This window comes from Phascolarctos cinereus, unplaced genomic scaffold (assembly GCF_003287225.1).
Source record: "Phascolarctos cinereus isolate Bilbo 61053 unplaced genomic scaffold, phaCin_HiC Scaffold_726;HRSCAF=1367, whole genome shotgun sequence".
Classification (NCBI taxonomy): domain Eukaryota; kingdom Metazoa; phylum Chordata; class Mammalia; order Diprotodontia; family Phascolarctidae; genus Phascolarctos; species Phascolarctos cinereus.
Window position 1 is genome coordinate 347,407,844 of NW_027556098.1, and position 23,375 is coordinate 347,431,218.

The following is a 23,375-nucleotide window of genomic DNA, read 5'->3' on the forward strand; positions in this document are numbered from 1 at the left end:
CACAGGAAGCGCATGATTTAGTCCCCAAAAGGACTTCGAAAATGTTTGTTGAATTACTAGATGGCAATAATGCAGGAGAAGCAAAGGCCAAGAATGAGGTGGAACAAGGGAAAAGGAGAAATGGGAGACCTTCTGCCAGTCTCATGTGGCCTACTCCATTCCAGCTGTGGCTGGCTATGTTGGTAGCAGCCTCAAAAGGACTGCCTCTCTCCCCAGGACTCTAGCTCTAGATCCAAGCCAGAGGAGGAAGAAGGAAGGAGGCAGCTGGATAAGACTACCTGGATACAGGGACAGGAAGATCTTCTTTCCTCCCTCCCTTCCCATTTCACCTTGCTTGGCATATATTATTGATGTTCTTCAGTCATTTCAGTCGCATCCCACTCTTTCTGATCCTATTTGGGCTTTTTTTGTCAAAGATAGTGGAGTGGTTTGCCATGTCCTTCTCCAGCCCATTTGACAGATGAGGAAACCGAGACAAACAGGGTTAAGTGATTTGCCCAGGGTCACACAGCTGGTAAGTGTCTGAGGCCACATTTGAACTCAGAAAGTTGAGTCTCCCTTGACTTCAGGGCCAGGGCTCTATCTACTATGCCACCTCACTCCCACCCTGTCTCTGACGTATAAGAAGTATTTAATATTTTTTTTATTCACTCACTGAAGCAGAGCATGGAAGCATAGGGCTTTTACGAGTGAATACCACATGCAGATTCCAAGGCATTGATTTCTCCCCAAATTCTCTCTTTTGCCCTATAAAAACTACTGGTTATACCAACTATATCTCTATATCCGCCAGGGCTCACTCCTCAATGTCTTGGAAATACTGTTATCAGTGTGGGAAATCCCCAAAACCTAAAGCTACATACAGTCTCAAAGCTCAGATCACCAGAGGAGTGTTCCAACCTCTGCCAGACCCACAATCCACTTGTTCTTACTCTCCCCTTCCTGTAGGGGCCCACAAATGGTTTTCCACTAGTCATGTCTTCATTCCATAGAGTCTGATCCATGCTCTCTTCTCTCACATGAATGCCCCTGTTCTGTTTTAATCACCACCTCCCCTTCCCTCATTCTACATTTTCTTCTGCCCCCAATAGGCACAAATAGCAAGTCTTTGGGAAGGGGTCCCTATTTAAGGTTGCTAGTGGGAGCCTAGCTTCTGCTCCTCAGAAGTTTCTGCCCTTGAGTCCTTCCTGGAAAGACTACCTTATACCCACCCTATCTCCATCCCTTTCTCTGTATCTCATTCACTGGGGATCTTGTTAAAGCCCCTCTACAGCAATTCAAGAAAAAGTACGAGCTGGAGCAGGAAATGGCAAATCACCCAGTATCTTTACCAAGAAAACTCCAAATGGAGTCACAAAGAGTGACAGGACTGAACTGAACAGAAACAGCTCCCTGGTGGCCCCTGGTGGTAAATATTCCCACTACACCCACCCTCCGCCTTCAAGTTTCTGTCCCTGGTTGTATGATGTTGGGGCTTGATACTCTCTCTGGAGCCCTCAGTTCAACCTAAGGACAAGCTTCCAGTCTTAGGTGCTCAGAGTGTTTTGTACTAGGTTATGTCACTAATATATTTCATTTCTACTAATTTCATAATCCCTGCACTAAGAGAACAGCCAGTGGCTGGACTTCATTTCTCCTTCCAATATTTTTAAATTACTGGGAGCTGTTTAGCCATACTTAATAGCTATGGGTAGATGCCTGCGCCCACCAACCTACTGGCACAGCCTTCCAGCAAAGACAGCAAGTGAGGGGTTCTAATGGTGGCGATCACCCACTCTCTAGCCATAAAAATCACACAAAATGAAGAGTTGAAAGGACCTCATCAGGGCATCTGGTCAATCTATAACCAAAAAAGATCCCCACCATAACATACCTGACAAGGGACCACTCAACCTCTGCATGAAGACCTCCAAGAATGGGGAACTCAATGTCTCCCAGGAAACCCCATTCCACTTATTTCAGTCATTTTTTTCTAAGCCTTGACCAACTTTTCATGACCCTATTTTGGGTTTTCTTGGTAATGACAGTGGAGTGGTTTGCCATTTCCTTCTCAACTTATTTTACAGATGAGAAAATTGAAACAGTCTGAAGTGACTTGCCCAGGGTTACACAACAAGTAAGTGTCTGACACCAGATTTGAACTTAGGAAGAGGAGTTGTCCTGACTTCAGGCCCAGCACTCTATCCACTTATATGGATTCCACTTATGGCCAGCTCAAATGGTTAGGAAGTTTTACCTAAAATCAAACCTAAATTTGCCTCTTGGCAACTTCCCTCCATTCCCCATACATCAGCTCCCTGAAGCCAAACAGAACAATGACAACCAACCTCAGAATCTTAGTTCTGAGTATCAAGAATCCTTTACAAAGGAAGCTTAGGGGATACAGTAAAAAAAGATTGTTAGACCCTATGTCAGCAAGACTGGAGTTCAAATCTAGCCTCAGACACCAACTGTGTGACTTTGGGTAAATTCCTTAGGTGCTATCTGCCTCAATTTCCTCAACTCTAAAATTGGGATAATAATAGTACCTACTTCCCAAGGTGTTATGATAATATCTGTAAAGTGCCTAGCATAGTTCTGGCCTAGATTTCTTTTTTAAGGACCAAGCCTTAAACCCAAATCACTCTGGCTCCAGTTGCTTGGCCAACAATGGGTCCCAAGCCCAAGCCTCATTTGGTCATTGTTTGAGCTCTGATGGCTCAGAGTGAGGGCAAATAGCAATTGTTTCAGTTTGGGCCAGACACCCCGAGGGTCTTCCCCTCCCAGATTGATTTTGGTTTTTGGTTTTTGGACCAGGTAAAAGGCCATTCTTTGCCTCATTTCTTAGCTAGCCTTAATCACTGAATGGGCATTGCCTCAGTCAAACTGAGATCTGAAAAAGACCTTAACTTAAAAAGGTCAAGGGCTCCCACTGCATTCGGGACTATCTCCAGTCATCCTGATCTATATCTTTCTACTGGACTCAGACAGCTCCAGAGGAGAGAGAGAGGCCTTGCTCACTTAAATCCAATTCACTTGCAAATCGTGGCATCACCCTCCTGTTGTCATGATCCTCTTTGAGAATGAAGGACAAACAAGAACAAATGAACAAAAGGCACATAGTAGGCACTTAATAAATGTTTGTTTCCTTCCTTCCTTCCTCCAAGATAGAGACCAAGAAGCCAAAGCTCTGTCCCCCTTCTCCCTACTTCTTCTATGAAGTCAGGATGAACATTAGCATCCTAGGTGACAGCATACAGGACCTCCATTGTCCTGGGGGCCGTCCTGCTCAAGCTTCATGTTTGAGCAGCTGGGGAGGCTCTTCCTAGCTCCTAAATCCATCATCCATATAGTCAGCTTGGAATCCCTCTCTTCAATTGCCCTCTTGCAAACTTTCAGTCCATTGAACCCTTCCCAGAGACACATGAATACAAATATGCAGGGCAAAATATCCAGGAAGAGTAAACAATAAACAGACGATAACCTCTCATGATAATGTATTTCCCTGAAGCAAGAGTGCAGTGAGGGCTACACTGGGGGAGATGGGCAGAGAAAAGAAGAAATAAATGGAGTGAGGATTGAAGAAATGTGGAGCAGGAAACAAGGACACAGAAATGGGGGAGGTAGGAATAGGGAGATGGGGAGAGAGGGAAGGTGAAAGCCTTTCACACCTCATTGAAGGACAAAACCTCCCACACAAATGCCCCTGGGAGAAAACAAAATGCATACTGGACATAGGCACTCATGGCAGATAATTCTCTCCTGACAGAATGTTAGAGCTGGATGTCTTAGAGATCAAAGTCTTTTCTGAGAATGGTTTTATGAGGATTGAGACAAGAGACAACTGGATCCTCTCAAGGCAGGAACAATGCAATTCAATAAAAATTTTTTAAAACTTTAAATCAATTTATGAAGGTGTTAAGTATATATAATGGCTAGGCACTGTGGGAATACAAAGGCAATAAATAAATAAACAAACAAACAAGCAAATAAATAAACAAACAAAAGAACGAGGGAATGAATGAATGAATAGATAAATAAATGCATGAATAAATAAATAAACACAGCCTGCCATCAAGGACCTTACATTCTAGTGGGGAAATAACAGGTCTACACATAAGTAAATACAAAATACAGATATAGTCATTTAATTAGGTGAGGGAGTATGACCAACTGGAAGAGTCCCATGTACTAGGTAACACTGCAAACAGTCTGATATCTTGGGTGCAAAGAATACCGAAGAGATGGTCACAGATGACTCTGTGCCCCAAGGTGCCAGGGTCCTGCAACTGCCGAATGCTAGGAGCCCATGTCTCAGTCTGACATAGGTTCAGGGAGAAGAGACTCAGAAAATGTTGTCCTTGACCTGGTGACAGAGTGAATGTCACCCCACTTTGGTGTATTTTGTGTTTAACATCTAAGTCAGGTCACAGTACGGCATAGAAGACTCAGCTGGGACACACATAACACATGAGAAAGCCACCCACTTAATTGGGCCCGTGCCACTCTGCCGCCAAGATTCCTTACCTGGTTTTCTTTTCATCTCTCCTGTTTACACACTCAGTTCTATAGCACCAAGTAAAAGCCAGTTCTGGAATCCACTTGGGTTTCCCCTGCTTTTATATGTTGACAACAGGCAACTTGAGAGTAAGGAAGAGACCAGGGCCTTCATTAAGACTGATAACAGCAACTTCTGACTTACTACCCCCTGCCTTGCCTCTTTGACTATATCAACATTACCCCTTCCCTACCACTCTTAAGGCCCTTTATGCCTGCATGCCCTTACTTGGAGGAGAGGTACAACCCTACATGTACCTGAAGAAACCTGGATCCCTATAAAGACATGGACACCTTCCCTATCTGCCGGACAACAGCATGGTTGGCAAAATATTTCTAACAGTTGCCTCTTAGAAAATGGTCATCCATTTACCCCTAAGTCAGATCTTTGGACTGAAAGCCTATATGGTATGTTTCATTACTCCTTATTGGCCATGCTACCCCAGGCCCCTTTGGAAATGAAAATCCAGAGGTTAATTCAACTGTGTTTATGACTCAGAGAAAGCACACATGATCTGATCAACAGTTTTCTTCATGAATGAACCTGAATGAACAAAAAAGAACTTATTAAGCACATACTATGTTCCAAGCACTGTACTTAGAGCTGCGGACTACAAATGGAAAAAGCAAGACAGTCCTTAATCTTAAGGAGTTCATATTCTAACAGAGGAAGACAATACAAATAGGGGATCACTGGCCAAAATGGAGTGGTTGGGGCTGAGAAGTCATAGGGATGGTCAGTGCAGCCATAAGGAGATTGATCAACATGTCCTTTCCTGGAACTGTAGTGTTGATTTGATTACTGTCCTCAGGGACTTAAGTAGAAATAGTGGTGGAGATGAGTAGAGGGAGGAAGGGTGCCAAGTGCTGGCATCATATGAAAATGGCTGGAAGGTAACATGGGTCTGGATTGACTACATATGGAGAACTCCCACCACCGTTTGTTTCATGGAGTTGGGTACAAATAAGGCCAGAATTATGTTTTTCCCAAGACACACCTCACTGAACACATCCCCATGGACCATAATGACTATAGAGGAAGTACCACAATACCTGGGGCTCCCCGCTCCAGCACCTTTCTACATTCTCTGGCTGTCATGCTGAGAGATAGCTGACCTCAACCACTTCCGACACCTAGGCCAGGCTAGCTCCCACCCACCCATCTTTTTCCACATATAGCAGCCCACTACAAACATTCTGAAACCTCAAAATATTCCCTGGAGAACTGTGATCAATCATTAGCCTAGCTCCACAACGTCAAAAGATGGGGAGACAATTTCCTCATACCGACACCAAACCATGTTTGTGCTTCTTTGCGCCCTCCCAGCCTTGCAGTAGCTTGATCCACTGACCTGTCACACCCTAGGTCAACATTCTCATCAGATCCTCCTTCCTGCTCTTCTCTTAAAGTAGTTGGTACAAAAAGTTATTAGAATAATCTCTTACTACTTCAACAAATTTATTAAGCACCTACTGTGTGCCAGGTACCATACTAAATCTTCAGAATACTAATGTCATGGTTTGAAAGGTTGAGAGGTTATGACCCCTCAAAGACTGAAGTACACGACAGGATCATCTGGAGTGAATTCATAGACTCAAGCATTCTTTAAGTCAAGTTGGCAAAAAGTTTATTATTACGCTTTTCAGCAGGCAAGGATTCTTAGGGATCCTGCAACCTTAGAATGGTACAGTTAAAGTTTATGTAGGATAAAATACAATAAAACATGCGCCAAATATGCTAACTAGATGATTCAGGGTGGGATTAGGGAGTGGTAAGGAGTGGTCAGTTCTTAAAAGAACATGCACTTCTTGTACCTACTGCGCAGGCGTTTTACCCATAGGTCACTAGGAAAAGCCCACAAGCGGGGCCACGTGGAGGTGTGTTTTTAGGCCTGCTACATCACTAAGTTAACTAGTGGTCAGGGACAACTGAGAGTTGTCCAGTCTGCCACCAATCAATGTCTTGTTTGACAAGATAGATGTAGGGAGTATATATATGTCTTAAGTCTAGAATACAGTTAATAAGGGGCCCAGGATGTAGATAATGAGGTAGGGCGGTGGTATAGATAGTCCAGTGGACAAAAATGTCTTTATGACCCAGAGCAAAGCCAGTTCAAACTAATAATTCCTTCAGGTGCTGCTTGTAACTGCCCAGGGAAAGAGATAAGGGTCTTGCTGGAGCCCACTCATGAGTAATTGCTAGGCACAGTGTCCTTGGGCTGGGAAGAAACTGTCAGGGACAGTGTTTCTGAGGCTAGGGAGAAATTGGGGTCCAAGCACAAGCACCCAAACACCCCATGACTAAGACAAAAATAAAAGTGTCTACCATCAAGAAGTTTACATTGGGGTTGCCAATGGGGAGGGAGGGAGGGACAACTTCATTCTGTACCACAGTAAGAGGCACATAGTAGGGGCTTAATAAATGCTTATTCATTTATTGCTAACAAAGCACACAGCTGGGTAAATAGGAAACTCTAGAGATGTCCCGGAGCAAGCTCATACAGGCTTGTAAGTCTCCAGAGAGCCAACTGTGAAGTTTTCAGTGTAAGTATCTACACCTTGGAAATCTGCAAATGCTATGAATCAGGACTTGATTTATTGTTTTGTTGATTTTCTCATACTTAAGAAAGTTATGGAGAATATTAACAATACAGATTACACAAGAGTGTGTAGTGTTTGGGACTAGCTGGTTGTTAAAACATTTACCAGTAGTCTTTTGGACTCCCTTTGCAGCTTCAGGACCCTGATGGAAGTGGTATATTACCATTTGCCCTTGCCCACAACCTTTTCCCATGGTATCACCTCTTGGATCATGGCAAAACTTAAAAGTCTTACCCCAAAGCACTTCTTACCTCTAGTACTCGAGGCTTCTTGGTCAAATCTGCTCAGTCAGAAGAACAGCTGTATCCCACCTTAGTTCCCCAATAATTCTTTATCTTGAGACCTAGCCCCAAGGGACCTTTAGCTTGGATTCTGTTCCATTGTTACAGTTGTGTAGTGTTCATGGAACTTTTCCAAGCCTGTTCCAGGTGAATTAAATTGCCTTCATCTCCAGTCAAGGTCAATGGTACCCATGGCACAGGACCCAAGAGATAGCTTACCAAAAACAATGTACCCAGCACAGCCCAACACTGGGGGTCCAGAGTCTCCCAGCTCTCCCCAGCTTTCCCAAGGGTTCCCAGTCCCTTACGTGACCCAGGGCCACAGACCCTACTGGGTCAGATAATCAGAAGTTCTACCTTGGGAACACAGGCTGTGGCATCCCCAGCAACATCAACTCTAGAAAGGTAACTGTGGTCCCCTGGCTGTATGGGCTCAGGACTCCCTTGACTATCTATCCACATTCTACATGAGTCTAGGAACAAACTCAATGCCTCTTTCATTCTCTGATGTGATGATTTAGTTGTACAATGTGAGATATGATTTATTAGGACTCCTACTCTATTCCAATTAGTATTCATCAATTTGATATTTTACATAAATCATAAATAGAGATAATTAGATTAGATAAGATAGGTTCTTCTAATAGGTCTCAAACTTTAACGTAATGTTCACTACTTGTTTACCAATCATACAGCTCACTTGCACAACCACAACAATGCTGACAAAGATATCTCCATCCTCTTTTGCTCAAATTCTTTGCCCAAGCCTAGTGTGGGTAGAATGCCTTGATTCTTTGGAAAATCCCCCAACTTATTTTTGTGCCTATGGACCACTTCCTTTTGTCAAACATGAGCAGGTGACCATCTTATGACCACTTAGTCACTGGAGATGTCCCATGCTTCATCCAACCCAAGACCCTGTGCTGATACATCATTTTTTGGCTGATACATATTTTTGACCCATGAAGCAAGGTCTATCCGTCAGTGGAATTATATATTTATATAACCCCTCTAGAGTGTTCAAGTATCAAATCTGGTATCAAACCTTATAAAAATAAGGCCCTGGAGGAAGGAGGCATCTCAAATCATGAGGAAGATCTGAGGTCCACTTCATTAGAGGAGACCATAAAGTTCCACTGGCTCAGAGCTCTGCCTCAGTGGTATTTCTTGCACACTTAGCAATTATAATCCCCACAACAAGCAACTTTATTATACTTACTAGATCATCTTAGGAAGAATGCCCAGCCAATCAGCCCCCAGTTCTTTATTTAAATTTCTGGAATATTTAGATGAATGCCTCTTCTTCCAAAATGATTCTCAGTTGGGGGGAATTCATTGACATATCTGAAGAATCATCTCTTTGCTCGCTGTATGACTAACTAATTAACACAGCAGTATCTCATTTCCCCTGAAGACACAAAAAAAAAAATTTACCAAGTGTTCTAAATCCAGGCCCAGCACTCTGGGGGGAAACACATAAAACAACTCAAAGTTTAACATGGATTATTGCCATTTTCTCCATCACTTTCTTAAGACTAGACAGTCTTTCAAAACAATTAATCAAGCCCTGAGTTGTAATGTTCACCATTTCTGAGATAGAAATGCTTGCGTGATAAATTTAACAATTGGCTCTCTCTCAAGCTGATTCGGTCGGCTTTAGCATTCCCTTGGCTGAGACTAATTAATAATAGGTAAAATGAGGGGGGTGATGATGTTCCTTCAGTCCCCTTTCCGGGGCATAAATTCCAAGATTTTTTCATATCTTTGATTTTTTTTCTTGCATATACCTTGTGAATCGATCCCTTAAAACTCTTACTACCACCTTCAACATAGATATCCTCTAAGTACCTCTAGTCTAATCCAGCTGCTTTTCCCATATTTCTTTTCTTTAGCACAAAAGTTCTTAAGCTTTTTTGTCCCAAGGACTCTTTTGGCAATCTGGCAAAGCCTATGGATTCCTCAGAATCAGATTTTTAAATGTATGAAATAAAATACAGACAATTACAAAGGAAACCAAGTATATTGAAATACTGTTGTCAAAATGGTTTTTTAAGGGACAGCTTGGTGGCCTATTGGATGGAGCACCAGCCCTGAAGTCAGGAGGACCTGAGTTCAAATCCAGCCTCAGACCAAACACTTGACACTTACTAGCTGTGTGACCCTGGGCAAGTCACTTAACCCCTATTGCCTTTAAAAAAAATGTGTTTTTTAAAAACTAAGTTCATGGTCCTCAGGTTGAGCCCTTGCGGTTAGTGCTGGTCCTCCCTCCTTCACAAGCACATCCAGGACAATGATAGTAGAGCCTGAGTATGGAGGCTTTACTGTGCACAACCTTGAAAAAAGTTTGTCATAAAAATCTCTGTAGCCCTTGTTTTGTTTATTGTCCTTCTTCCGTTTCAGCCCTAAATCCCCGTGGAATAATTCTACTTTGTTGGGAGACTAGTGTTGCCCTTCCCTCAGGAAAATTTACTTCTGTTTTTATAAGCCGATATTGCTCATAAACCTCTGCACCACCTGATTCGGTGCAACGTTACAAAGGAGTTTACATTCAAAACCCTTGATTGCCTGGTGTGTTTTTTTTTCTACTTAGCAAGTAAGTTGAGAGTTTACTAAAATGCTAAAATGTTTAGGCTCTCTTGGCCTCTTTGTCATGGCGATTGACTAGCATCAGTTGAAGTTCTGGAGGATATTGCTGTAGTCTGTGGACTGTCAACCTGAAAGTTTGGTTAAAGAAGGCAAACAAGTTAGGTGATACACGATTATATAGTTTATTCCCTTTTAGCTAGCGAATCATGTTAACATGGAAGCCAGAATGTGATTCTGACTCGGAGATTAGGCAAAATGAGAGAGGTTTTATACAGTTTAGAGTGATCAGACTCAGGATGTCTGTGTTACAAAACATACAGCCTCCATATGTTTGTCTAACATATAGCATGGGAAAGGAATTTTCTTAATTGAATAAGGTTGTAAATACAATAAAACAGAAGAATGTCAAAGTGTCAATAGAAACTCAAGATAAGAAAAGTCTCATCATTCAAGAGAGTATGTGGTCCCAGACATCCTGGGCTGATCAGTTCTATCTGTTCCTGGAATTTGCTGGCACAGGAAGGGGGTGTTTTTAGTTCACTCAGAGAGAAAAAGATTAATTCAGGTTTTTGGCCCTTATTGGGGCTCAATTGATCTTAAATGATTATCAGGACTAACACCAAAAGGTGGTGAAAATTTTACTATGGTAATACTTTGGACAATGTCACCAAGGACCTCCCAGGCTTTCTTCAGGCAGTAGTGGCCACAGCTGTCCTTGTTTCTGCCACTGAGGACACTCGTCTTGATTCTCCTTTAAGGGTACGCATTCCCCACGCTGTTGAAACACTCCTGAATTCACACCATACCCAGCATCAGTTCTCTAGCCAGCTAGTCAATCTTGAAGTGATTCTGTTATCCAAACCTAATCACGTCAAATATGTAAACACACTCAACCCTGCTACCTATCTACCTGAGGAGGAAAGTGAGGATGAGACTTTAGGCCATGACTGTAACTTACCTGGATGTCTTGCTTTCCCTGGGGGTGGAGGACCTGAAGGAAACACCCTTAGAGGGAGAAGACTTTGACTGGTACACTGATGGACCCTGCCTCAAGAATAAGGAAGGAGACTTGGTTGCCGATTATGGCATCAACACCAGAGCAGAAGTAGCTGAAGCTTCATTATTACCTGATGCCCATCCGGCACAAGCCAAACTTGAGGCATTAACCAGGGCTTGTGAATTAGGAAAAGGAAAAAGGATTAATATCTACACTGATAAGTATGCATTTGGTATGGCGCATGACTTTGGGATGCTATAGAAACATCAGGGCTTCCTCATGTCCTCCGGACAGCCCATTAGAAATCACAAACATGGGGCAGCAGTACATAGAGCACCGGCCCTGGATTCAGGAGGACCTGAGTTCAAATCTGGCCTCAGACACATAACATTCACTAGCTGTGTGACTCTGGGCAAGTCACTTAACCTCATTGCCTAGCCAAAAAAACAAAAACAAAAACAGAAATCACAAACAGGTTTCCCACCAATTAGACTGTTTCCTGCTTCCCCAAGCTGTATCGGTAATTAAAATTCCAGGACACAGCCAAGAAAATAACATTCATGCCCTGGAAATGACTTAGCTGACCAAACAGCTAAAACGCAGTTTTAACTCCCCTATTCCTGAGCTGGAAGCTCTCCGAGCACAGATCACTAAGGAGCTTTCACTCTGCCCCATAAGTGCTGCCTTATTAGCATTTTCATCTCGCCCTGAGGGCCTGCCTCAGCCTAACAAAAGAAGAAATGGCTACAGCCTAGAAAAGAACGCTTATTACAAAAAAGGAAAAACTACGAAAGGGTGTAAACCTGATAAAACTACAGGCCTATGGGTCCTTCCAAACAGACTTATAGTACTCCCTAAGAACTTATCCCTCTCTGTGACAGAACACCTTCATTCATTCAGGCACTGGGGACCCAACAAGCTAGTGGAGCTTGGCCAAAAATATTGGTGAGGGAGTTTTCACAGGGCTGCTGTCAATGCCTATGAGATGTGTCCCACTTTCCCCGAGCACAATGCATCCAAGCTTCTGAAGCCAACTCGGTGAGCAGTTTCCTCTCCCAGATACACCCTTTGAAATCTGGCAGATTGACTTCATTCAATTTCCACCCACCCATGGTTACAAATATGCTTTGGTTATGGTCTGTATGTTCCCCCAGCGGGTGGAAGTATTCCTCTGTCATACTGCCATAGCCTCTGGGGTAGCAAAAATCCTCTTAGAAAAAAATCATTCCATTACGGGGGATTCCCAAAGAAAAATATAGTGATAGAGGTACCCATTTTACAGGAGCTTCATTAGTTAAGCTGCTTTCATCCTGGCCAACCATGCAACATCCCCATTGTGCCTACCACCTCCAGTCATCAGGAATGGTTGAAAGAATTAATGGAATACTTAAAACCTCTCTTGCTAAATTCTCTGAGGAGTTAGGTATTCCCTGGCCCCAAGCCCTTCCTTTAGCCCTGCTAGGCCTTAGATCTAGACCATTTCATTCCCACAAGCTTAGTCCCTGTGAGATAGTAACAGGACACCCCACGCCGCTGTACCTGTGGGTGGGAGCCATAGCAGCCAAAGACTCCCTCCTACAATACTGTACTGGGTTGACTCAGAAAATATCGGAAACTCAACAACTTGTCTCAAAGTCCCATTTTTTAGGAATTCCAAGCAAGACTTGACCCCTGATCCAACCCAGTGATATTGGAAATCGGAAAACACTCCTTGGAGCCATGGTGGAAAGGACCTTTTGAAGTCCTGTTCACCACTGCCACTTCTGCCAAATTCCCGGGAATAGAGTTCTGGATTCACCTGTCACATCTCAAAAAGACAGTACTGCCCACCTGGATTGTGGAACCTATGGGTGACCTAACTTTGAAAATTAAGCGAGGGTCCGAAGTAGCTGATGTATGAGACAGACAGCTGTTCCCAAGACCCCCAAGCCAAAAAGCAGATGACAGCAGATGCAGACCACTGACCCAAGAAACCAGATGAGGACTGAGGTTTGCAGTTACTCCCTCCATGAACTAAGTCTCTTCTTTCTCCTTGCTATCGTCCTCTCGTTCACAATGTTCATGGGAGTAGCAGTTTTTTCTTCCAAACGTCTAAAGGTATTCAAACCCTAAGTTACGATTAGTAAAATTTTCCTCTTTAAGGTAAAAATTCCCAGGACTATAATTTACTATTATTTTGAGTTTTGATTACGGGGATAGTTGTCTGAATTGTCGTGAAGCCAGTAGAAGTAGAAAAGAGCATGTGCTGCAGTCTGGGACTGTTAAAGGTGGATGTCTGTGCCTGGGAAAGGTTTTGGGGATGACCTCAGGTAGCATCCTCCTTACACTATTTCCCCATTGTGCTATTTCCTTGAGAAAAAGGAAAAATCCCCACCTGGTTAATACTAAACCTTGCCTTTAACACTGTGACTACATGATCGCCTGTCAGATATGATCCATGATTGGAATCAAACAGAGCTAAAGGAGTTTTTCCTACTGTTCATTGTTATAACTGTGTCCTTCTTCCTTTTATAGCAAATTTCTATAATCAGTAACCTTCATAAGTACAACACTAAATCTATTAAATAGTAGATTGATACTGGAACATCTCTGAGTTACTATAATAGGAAACCTTGGCAGCATTCTCCTTTCTGCCCTCCCTGGTCTGATGTTTCTCTTACATAAAATCAAAATCACATTTCAGATGAATGTTCCCCCTTGGGCTGCAGCGTCATTCCGACCTTTAACCAAAAAGAAGGAATGTAAAGGGATTTGTGATTCTCATATTAATCGATATGATATGTATAATGAATATACTAACAATTTAGATTTCTCAGAGCTTCCATTTTCCCAGCAGATTCTGACTTAAAGAGTCAGAGACTCACAATGCAGCTTAAAGTGATCAGCTCTAACAATTTCTATATTCCTGTGCTTGTGTACCTTAAATGAAGTGAATCAAAGACTATACAACCTGTTCCCATCACAGGACTCTGATTCTGAACCCCACCAAGATTTGAGACAACCAACTTAAGAACTGTTTCCACAGGACTCAAGAACACCAGTATTGTCCTACATTCGTGGGTTTACTATGGAAAACCGCTGAAGACCTAGAAATAATTGTGTTATGATCCACCTTCACACACACACACACACACACACACACACACACACACACACACGTAATTTCTGTATATAAACTCTGCCTTTATTCCAGGATGTTAAGCTCTCCTTCTCAGGAGAACTTCAGGTGTGCAAACCACATTTTTCACTCTGAAATTAATTAATTAAACTGCTACTTGATTACTGGCATGCCTGTTTCTGACCTGCTCTGTTTCACCTTTGGCCATTCCCAGGTTAGAGACTGGTACAGTAAAATTCTAACAGTGTCAATGTCCTTTCTTTTATCCACATCCCATTTTTCATGATCAATAGCTTGTTAGAATATGGCAGGATCTGACCGTTTTCATTGCCTACCCTATCTTTTTCTTATTTCACCTCTTCTGGCTTGGTGCTAATTTTGCTCTTTGCTCTAACAAGTCAACAGACAGCTGATTTGACAGTGACAAGAAGGTACTCAAGAAGGGAACAAACATTTCAAAGCACCTACTATGTGCTGGACATTGTGGAAGCACTTCACAGATATTGTCTCATGGGGCAGCTAGGTGGTGCAGTGGATACAGCACCAGCCCTGGAGTCAGGTGAACCTGAGTTCAAATCTGGCCTGAGGCACATAACACTCACTAGCTGTGTGACTCTGGGCAAGTCACTTAAACCCAATCGCCTTACCCAAAAAAAAAAAATCTCATTTGAGAAATAAAAATATAAGAAAATAAGGAAAGTAAATAAAACACAAATAGATTGTAAATTATTGTATATGTACTTCCATTACTTGCCAGTCATTAGGGAAGGGGAAGGAATAAGCATTTAGTAGTGCCTACTACATGCCAGGCACCATTCTGTTGTTACTGTCCAGTCATTTTCAGTTGAGCCCGACTCTTCCTGACCATTTGCCATTTCCTTCTCCAGCTCATTTCACAAATGAGAAAACTGAAGCAAACAGGGTTAAGTGGCTTTCCCAGAGTCACACTGCCAGCAAGTGTTTGAGGCTGGATTTGAACTCAGGTTTACCTAACTCCAGGCCCAGATCTCTATCTACTGCACCACTTGTTCATTCTACAGATGTGGAAACTGAGCTACATAGGGTTAAGTGACTTATGCAAGGTCACACAGCTAGTATGTGAACCCAGATTTGAACTTAGGTCTTCCTGACTCCAGGCCCTGCATTCTATCCACAGGTACCATACTAAGTGCTTTATAGATATTTTCTCACTCCACACTGTATCTGCTGCCTTGTCTGGTTTCAACTTCATGAAACAAAATGCCCTTCCAAGGTTAAGCTCATCACCTCTGATCTCACGGCCATGTGGCTAACAAGTCTTGACTGACACCGCATCCTTCAGCCTCCTCTGATTGAAGGGCTGGTGAGTGAAGCCCCAAACTCCTCCCAATGCCTTCCTTTATAGATCACAGAAACTGGATTTTTTTTTTTTGCATACTCTGCTCTGCATCTGTTGTTCTAACTGGTGTCAACTGCACAGAACAAAATGCTCACAGTCCTGGATACTTATTGATCCCCCCTATATCTCCGGACTCTTTTAGTGTGCTTCTCTCCCCATTAGATTGTAAATTCCTAGAGGGCACAGACTTTCTTTGTATTAATGGTATCCCCAGCACTTAGCACAGTGCACAGAGTAGCTGCTTAATAAATGTTTATTGGATTCTTTTGATTTGACCCTCACAACAACCCTGTGAGTTGAGTGCTATTATTATCACCATTTTACAGATGAGGAGACTGAGGCAAACTGGTTACATGACTTGTCCAAGGTCTAGCAACTACTAAGTCTCTAAGGGCGAGTTTGAACTCAAGTCTTCCTGGCTCCAGTTCCAAGGTTCCATCCACTGCTTCACCTAGCTACCTCAACCCAGTAGATATGTATATTGACTTTAACACAGTAATATCTACATCGGCTTTTTTATTTGCTGGATTCTTTCTGACCTTCTTCTCTGTATATATAATATGATTTTGTTCCTGGTAGTCAACAAAAATTTATTAAGTAATTGTATATACAAGGTCTAATTAACCTATAGATATCTCTGTGGAGGTAAGAAGGAAACATAGATTTTTTTTTTGGCCACTCTTGAAGTGTGACTTCAGGTGTGCATATCTGTTTCAATGGCTTCCTTTTATTTCTTTGTGTTTTTAATTGGGATAGGGATGGACGGAGCTAAGGGAGGCCCAAGGGTAGCAATAATGATGCCAAAAAAAGAGGGTCTTTAAAAAAAAGTATTTACAGAAGAGAAGTTTAGAAAGCAGCACAGATAAATGGGATAGTTTTGAAAGCAACATGTAAAATTTATATATGTATGTATGCATACATATATATACACATGTATATACACATAAGCAAGCAGTATGAAAGGGAGATTCATGGTTTCTTAGGGAATATTCTGCTGTGTGTATTGGAATGTTTTGTGTATGTGTGTATTTTACGGAATTCTATAGAATTTTTTTTCTTAAGAAAGCTGTGGGTGACCTAAAGGGCAATGTTGCTTGTCCTTTGTTCTCAAAGAGACCATGATATCAGGAAGGTGATGCCATTGCAAGTGAATTGGATTTAAGTGTGCAAAGTCACCAGCTTCACCCTCTCCTCTGGAGCCATCTGGTTCCAGTGGCAAGATATAGATCAGGACAACTGGAGATTGCCCTGGATGCAGTGAGACGCCTTGGCCTTTTAAAGCTAAGGTCTTTCCCAGGTCTCAGTTTGACTGAGGCAATACCCACTCAGTGGCAATACCCACTCAGTGATTAAGACTAGGTAAGAAATGAAGCAAAGGGGCAGCTAGGTGGTGCACCAGCCCTGGATTCAGGAGGACCTGAGTTCAAATACAGCCTCAGACACATAACACTTACTAGCTGTGTGACCCTGCGCAAGTCACTTAACCCTATTGCCTAGCTAAAAAGAAAAAAAAAAGAAATGAAGCAAAGAATGGCCTCTTTTACCTAGTCAAAAGGGAAAAAAAATCCATCTAGGAAGGGAAGACCCTCAGGGTTTCTGGTCAAAACAGAAACAATAGCTATTTATACTCACTCTGAGCCATGATGGTCCAAACATTGACCAAGTGAGCCTATTGTTGGCTAATCAATGAGAGCCAGAGTGATTTTGGTTTAAGGCTTGGTCCTTAAGAAAGAAATCCACAAGATATCTTGCCAGGTTTCAGCGATCACAATTTATATTCCTTTGGGCAGAGCACCCACAGGTAAGAGTATGATTCCCAATGTGTACAGAGGAAGAGGAGGGAGGGAGAGAAGAAAAGAGGGAGGGAAGAAAGGATAATAATAAAAATAATTTTAAAAAGTGCACAGGAGATATACAAAGGCTATTATCGGGCATATAAATGGAAAAGAACCAGTGGGCCAGTATAAATGATAGAAACTCATAAGCTCCCTGGGTGTCTACTCTATGCTACAGGGATGGCTGGTTGGGTAGATCCTCCTCCGTAAAATGGGGATAATAATAGCACTACCTCCAATGGTTATTGTGTGGGATATCACTCAAATTAAAAAAAAAACAGAGGTATCCAAGGAGAAACAGAAAGTTAATTTATTATTATTATTTCAGATCTCGAGATTTGGGTGTCCCTCCAACAGTATGGTCTGATGAGGGGAGACAAAGACACAGAAGCAGAGAACCAGATTAAATAGCCCTAACAGGCAAATCCCCCTCCCATTAGCTGTCTGTTACTCAGCTCACAGTCTCAAAACACGAAACTCTACCACAGAACAAAGGGAAATAGTATACATCTCTGTATTTCTTAGTTTGCTGAGATAATGTCAAAGAAGCAATTAAAAAAATGTGTAGTCAAGCTACACATTAGCCAGGTCACCATGACAGAAATATAGGTTATAGATATAGCAACTAAACAGCCTTTAACTACTGATATATGTTGTACTGCAAAAAAGAACCTACAGAAATCTATACTTAACCCTACCTCCTGAACTTACTACCAGATTCAGGATTGTCTTACGCCAAGCTTTAGTTACACTGAGAAGTCTTCACTGGGACATCCCATTCATTATCACGAGGCTCAAATGAGATATTTATAAAGTACTTTGCAAATCTTAAAGTGGTCTATAAATACTAGCTTTTTTATGCAGGTAGATCCTCTGTGGAAGTTTTCTGGGAACACCTACACAAGAGTTCCCCAGGGGAATACGCATGGAAGAGTTGCGGTTTGCACAGCCTTTACCCACATGATGAGATTATATAGAGCCACAAATGTGCTGAAATGTTTCTGGTACAATTCCTTGTATTAGATTGCAAACTCCATGAGGCCAGGGACCTCATTATCTAAACTTAATAAATTTATCTAAACTTTGGACAGCACTCACTGCCTAGCACAAGGCTTTGTACAGAGTAACAAGATCATTGGACTGAATGTACTCTAGACAAGGGATTAAGATAGCCTTTGGTCCATGAACTTTCATTTTTAATAGTTTTATAACTATTTCAATATAATTGGTTTCCTTTGTAATCCTTTGTATTTTATTTTATGAATAGAAAACCATTATTCTGAAGGAATCATAGGCTTCACCAGACTGACTGCCAAAGGAATCCACAGCTAAAAGGCTAAGAACCCCCAAACTTGTGCAACCCAACTGAGATCTAGGGCTATGATGGAGCTTGAAGCTTACTGGCAAGGAACATCTAAGGCGCAGTCAGAGCTTGGAGTGGATCACAGGCTGGGTGTGCTGGTAAATATTTAACAACCAGCTCTCCAGGAAAGAAAAGGGGGAGAAAAGCAGAACACACTCTAAAGTTTAATCTGAATCATTAACACTGCCAACAACATCCTCTCCATCATTTTCTGAAATGCAGACAATCAAGAAAACATTATAACGCTCATGCTGAAAAATGTAACGATTCTCCGGAAGTGGTTCCAGCTGATTCCAGCACTCCCGCCTCCTGCCTTGCTTATGCCAAGGAGACAAGATGGAAATAGAAAAGAGTGGTTTAGGGTCCATTAACAAGTCAGGTCAGAGGTTCTTGTTTGATGCGCATTGACCCAGATTCCCTGTAAGTAGTTATTAATCCCAAACTGGAGCACACTAACATACACTTGCACTTGCTGAGACTTGAACTCGTTGCTGACTTCCACTCCCGCCACCTCTTTCCCCACCTTGCCTCATCTCCGACAGAACTCCAACTCCCGGCATGCCCCGGACCTCCGTGGGTGCGCCCCCATTATTACTCTAACGTTGTTGCCTTCTGGGAAATGTAGTTTCCTTGCCAACTCCGGCAACGTAACCTTTAGTGAGGTGGACTACAACTCCCGTGACCCCTTGCGCGCCCCACCCCGTTCCGCATCATATTAGAAAGCGCCGCGGCGGCCATGTTGGTCTCTACCCTCGCCGTGGCCGGGGCTGGCGCCGGGAGCGCGAGCTTAGTATAGCTGACATCGTGATGCTGGGGTCCCTGGTGTGGAGGAGGACAGCGCCGGCACCGGGGCTCCTCCTGCGGCTCCTTCGGGCCCGGCAGCCCAGCTCCCGCGGGGCCTCCTTGGGCCAGAGCGGGGCTGCCATGGTCCGCTGGGAGGCGCAGTATCCGAGGGCTGCCACCGGGGGGCGGTCTTCGGCGCAGCCTCAGTATCTCGGAGCGGTCTCCTGGCGGAGCGGGGACGGGCAGCCGCAGGGCTTCGGGGCGGCCACGTGGGGGCGTCTTCCCGTCCCCGAAGAAAGCCGCTGGTCGGGCCGCTGGAGCGGAGTCCCGAACGCGGCCGGACTGGGCGTGTGGGCCTTGGCGTCTGCGCTTGTTGCTCATTGCTACAGCAAGAGCCCCGCCAATAAGGGTGATTATCCAGCAGCCTCTGACCTGTCGGGGGGAGGGGGCGGGGGTCCACCGCCTGGCTTCTGGCGCTGGGGCTGGGGGAGGCGAACTTGTCAGAGAGTGAGCTCTCCGTCCCTGCAGGTATTCAAGCAGACTGTCAGGGAGGCTGTCTAGGAAGTAGAAATAGGGGGACGGGGATCCAACTCCCTGGTTTCTGGTGCTTGGGTTTGGGGAGGCGAGAGACCCGGGTTCAAGCCCAGCCTTGTCACCCACAGCACTTTAACGCAGTGCTATGTAGTAGGTTTCTTGTGCCTCCTCAGGGCTGGGGAACCTGCGGCCTTGAGGCTACATGTGGCCCTCTAGGTCCTTGGGCGTGGCCTTTGAGTCCAAGTTTTACAGAACAAATCCTTTCATTAAGGGGATTTGTTCTGTGAAGTTTGGATTCAGTCAAAGGGCTGCACTTGAGGACCTGAAGGGCCACGTGTGGCCTCAAGGCCGAAGGTTCCCCATCCCTGTTCTAGGTATGATAGCAGAGCCTGTCAGGGAGCCCGGAACTGAAGGATGACCTGTTGACCTTTCTGTCTCAGACTTGAGATTAACAACTGTGATGTAGTGGAAAGGCAGAACACCGGCCCAGACATTGACCAGCCCCGTGACTTGAGGCAAGCCCTCAATGTCTCCTATTTTACAGAGTTGTTGTGAGAGAGGCACTTTGTCAATATTGAGGTATGATGGAAATGTGAACTGTTTGTTCTCTAACAGAAGGAAATAGGCCCAGACAGCATTGCTTACACCTTTATCACATTTCCAAATGGTGGCAGAACCAGGACTCCTAATTCCTAGTCCTGTGAATTCCAGTCTTGAAGTTTTTCCAAGAAAGTCTTCCTCCGATACCTCATTGTGTTGTGGTAGTGAACCTAGATTTTGAAAACTGTGCCATTGGAGTGTATATACCCTCTAGATGGCCCTGCAGAGCCTTCAGCTTACTGCTAGCTTAACCATAAAGTGATGGATTTTTCAGCCACAGCAACTCTTAAACTAGATATTCAGATTACATGTTTTGAAATGTATTAGTAGATAGTACCAGCACCGAAATTACAAAATCCCTGAAGAAGTATTGTTAGAGGCAGCCCTGGGGGGCTGAGAGGAAGGACCAGCCACAGCCCTGGCAGTCCCCTGTACCTCCAAGGGACACTGACTCCCAAGAGGCCAAGCCACAGTTACAGAGCTAAATACTTTTTGGCCCCCTTAAGCAAATACTCTTTTTAGCCTCCACGTCGATGTTTAATAAATGGAAGGGTCTAGACCTTCAGGGCAGAGGAGAAAGCACATAGTTCCCCTGCCCCATCACGCCTCAGCTTTGTGTCTTAAATATTAGATTCTCTGACAGTCCTGAGTACCTCTGGTTTCCTGTGATGCACGTCCACCTGCCTTTCTCTGCCTCTGTCCATGGGACATGGGGAAGGCCAGGGCTTTGCCAGTCTGTCTGTAGTTCTTCCATGTTCTACTAGAATCTTTCCTATCCTTCAAGTCTCCATTCACACCTAGTCCTTTCCAGGGAACCTTTTCCAGTTCTTTGAGTCCACAGTGAACGAGATACTAAGCGTGTTGTCCTATCTGATCCTGTTTCTTGTTCTCTAGTATTCTACATGTGTAAGTTCTGTCTCCCCAGCCAGTCTGGGAGCTCCTCCAGGCAGAACTCATTTTTCTTCCTGTTTCCACATCAGGTATAGTTAGCAGGGGGTTAAATCAGTATATATTTATTAAGCATTTGCTCTCTGCTAGGCACTGGTGATGGGAAGACAGAAACCAAAAACGGTCCTTATCCTAAGAGCTAGGTTTGGATTCCAGCTCCTCTATTGACTTGTTACATGGCATCTGTCAAGTTGTTTTTCCTTCCCGTGCCTCAGTTTCTTCATTTGCAAAGTGAAGGTATCAGGAAAAATGGTGGATTTGAGGACCCTTTTTGGAGTCAGTGAACTAAGGTCCTTGTCCTAGCTCTGCTACTTAACTAGCAGTGAGGCCTTGGGCATAGTCCTTTTCCCTTCTCTGGCCCTCAGCATCTTCCTATAAGAGCGGTGGGCAAGATGGTCTCTAGTCCCTTCCAGTTCTAAATCCTGTATGCCTTAGGCTAAATCATCTCGGAGGTCCCAGCAAATAGAAGCTGAAATTCACACTCGTTGATGAGTTGGTTGGGGCAGTTCATCTGATTTTGAAAACCTTTTCAGAGTTCTGCAGTTTCTCCTTTTAGCCACGAGATGGAGCCAGCAGCCCAGTGCCCAGTGCCAGAACCTGTCCAGCTATCGCTAGGGTCCAGCAGAACTGAGTCAGCTCTCAGGTGCTCTGACACTGTGTGGCTCAGGAGTATCCGGGAGAGCCCTAGACTAGGGGCCTGGAGGCCTGAATTCTAGTCTCAGTCACATGATTTGAACAAGTCACTGTCCTCTGTGACATATTCCTCCACTATAAAATAAAGGGGTAGTTCAAAATAGTCTGAAAGAGCCTGTCTAGCCAGCTCGGGCTTTTGCCATCGTGTGCTACCCCTCTAACTTTTGTCTTATTCTGGAAGTTGAAGGGAGGCAGAACAGGAATGGTCCTGATTGGCTTTGAGAAGTGGGCTTAAGGAGCTGGGTCTGGGGACAAGCGTGCACCCCGGCCTGCATTTATAACCTAAGCCCATCCTTGTCTTCCTTCAGAAGCCGCCCTGCTGGAAGCAGCCAGGACCAACAACGTCCAAGAAGTCAGCAGGTAAGAGCCACATATAGCGCTGACCTCACCTAGTCCACCTGAAAAGTGTGTGAACCTATTCAGCATGGGCCAGGTTAGGGTTCCTTGTGGGGAGCAAGTTTATTCTGAAGGGAGTTAAGGAGTCTTGCACTGGGATTGGTCCTTGATCCGAACTAAGCAGCCACGTATTCCCCACAGTGTCCTTCTGTGGAGACAGGAGAGGGGATTTACAGCCAGTGCCTCATCCTCTTGGGGAGGGGAAGTTTTCCCTGAGTGGAGCTGAAAGGCAGCCAAGCCCTGACCAAGACATACTGCTTTGATTCTCATTTTATCTGCAGCGTTAATACTGATTCTCCAGGGTGCTTTTTGGTATTAACACTTGAGGCTTGGGTTTTTGTTTTTTTGTGTTTTTTTTTAATAAGCCACTTTGGAACATAGGGCATGAGAGTGAAGTTTCTTAAGCTAAATAAATATGATTGAGCAGGCATCTAATAAAAGTGCAATGAGGAGTCTCAGAAACCAAGCACAGATGGCAGGTCGCTGTTATCAGAGCCATTTATAATGGTTGGCAGCTTCTGCGGGAGTCTAGGCAAACCAAGTTTGGTTGTGCTTTCCTGTCTTGCCCCAAACAGCTTTTCTCTTTTTGCTCAGTGCTCACCCAAAGACCCTTTTTCCTGCTGATCACCCCATAGGTTCTGTGACTTATTCCGATAGCCTGTCTAAACTTACTTGCTTGTGTTTTGGGTATCCTTACCTGGTTGTGTTACTTTGCAGAATCACAAT

The 23,375-nt window shown here is 43.9% G+C and overlaps 1 protein-coding gene across 3 annotated transcripts in view; it reads left to right on the forward strand.

Annotated features, from left to right (window-relative positions):
- Positions 1 to 19,422: 19,422 nt before the first annotated feature.
- The window catches only part of CLPB (ClpB family mitochondrial disaggregase), a 188,021-nt gene continuing 184,068 nt past the window's right edge, over positions 19,423 to 23,375 (forward strand). For all 3 annotated transcript variants that reach the window (XM_020967678.2, XM_020967679.2, XM_078156987.1), the window contains exons 1-2: positions 19,423 to 19,887; positions 22,562 to 22,613. In XM_020967678.2, coding sequence (XP_020823337.1) covers positions 19,503 to 19,887; positions 22,562 to 22,613 — 437 coding nt within the window. In that variant the 5' untranslated portion in view covers positions 19,423 to 19,502. The remainder of the gene's footprint in view (positions 19,888 to 22,561; positions 22,614 to 23,375) is intronic.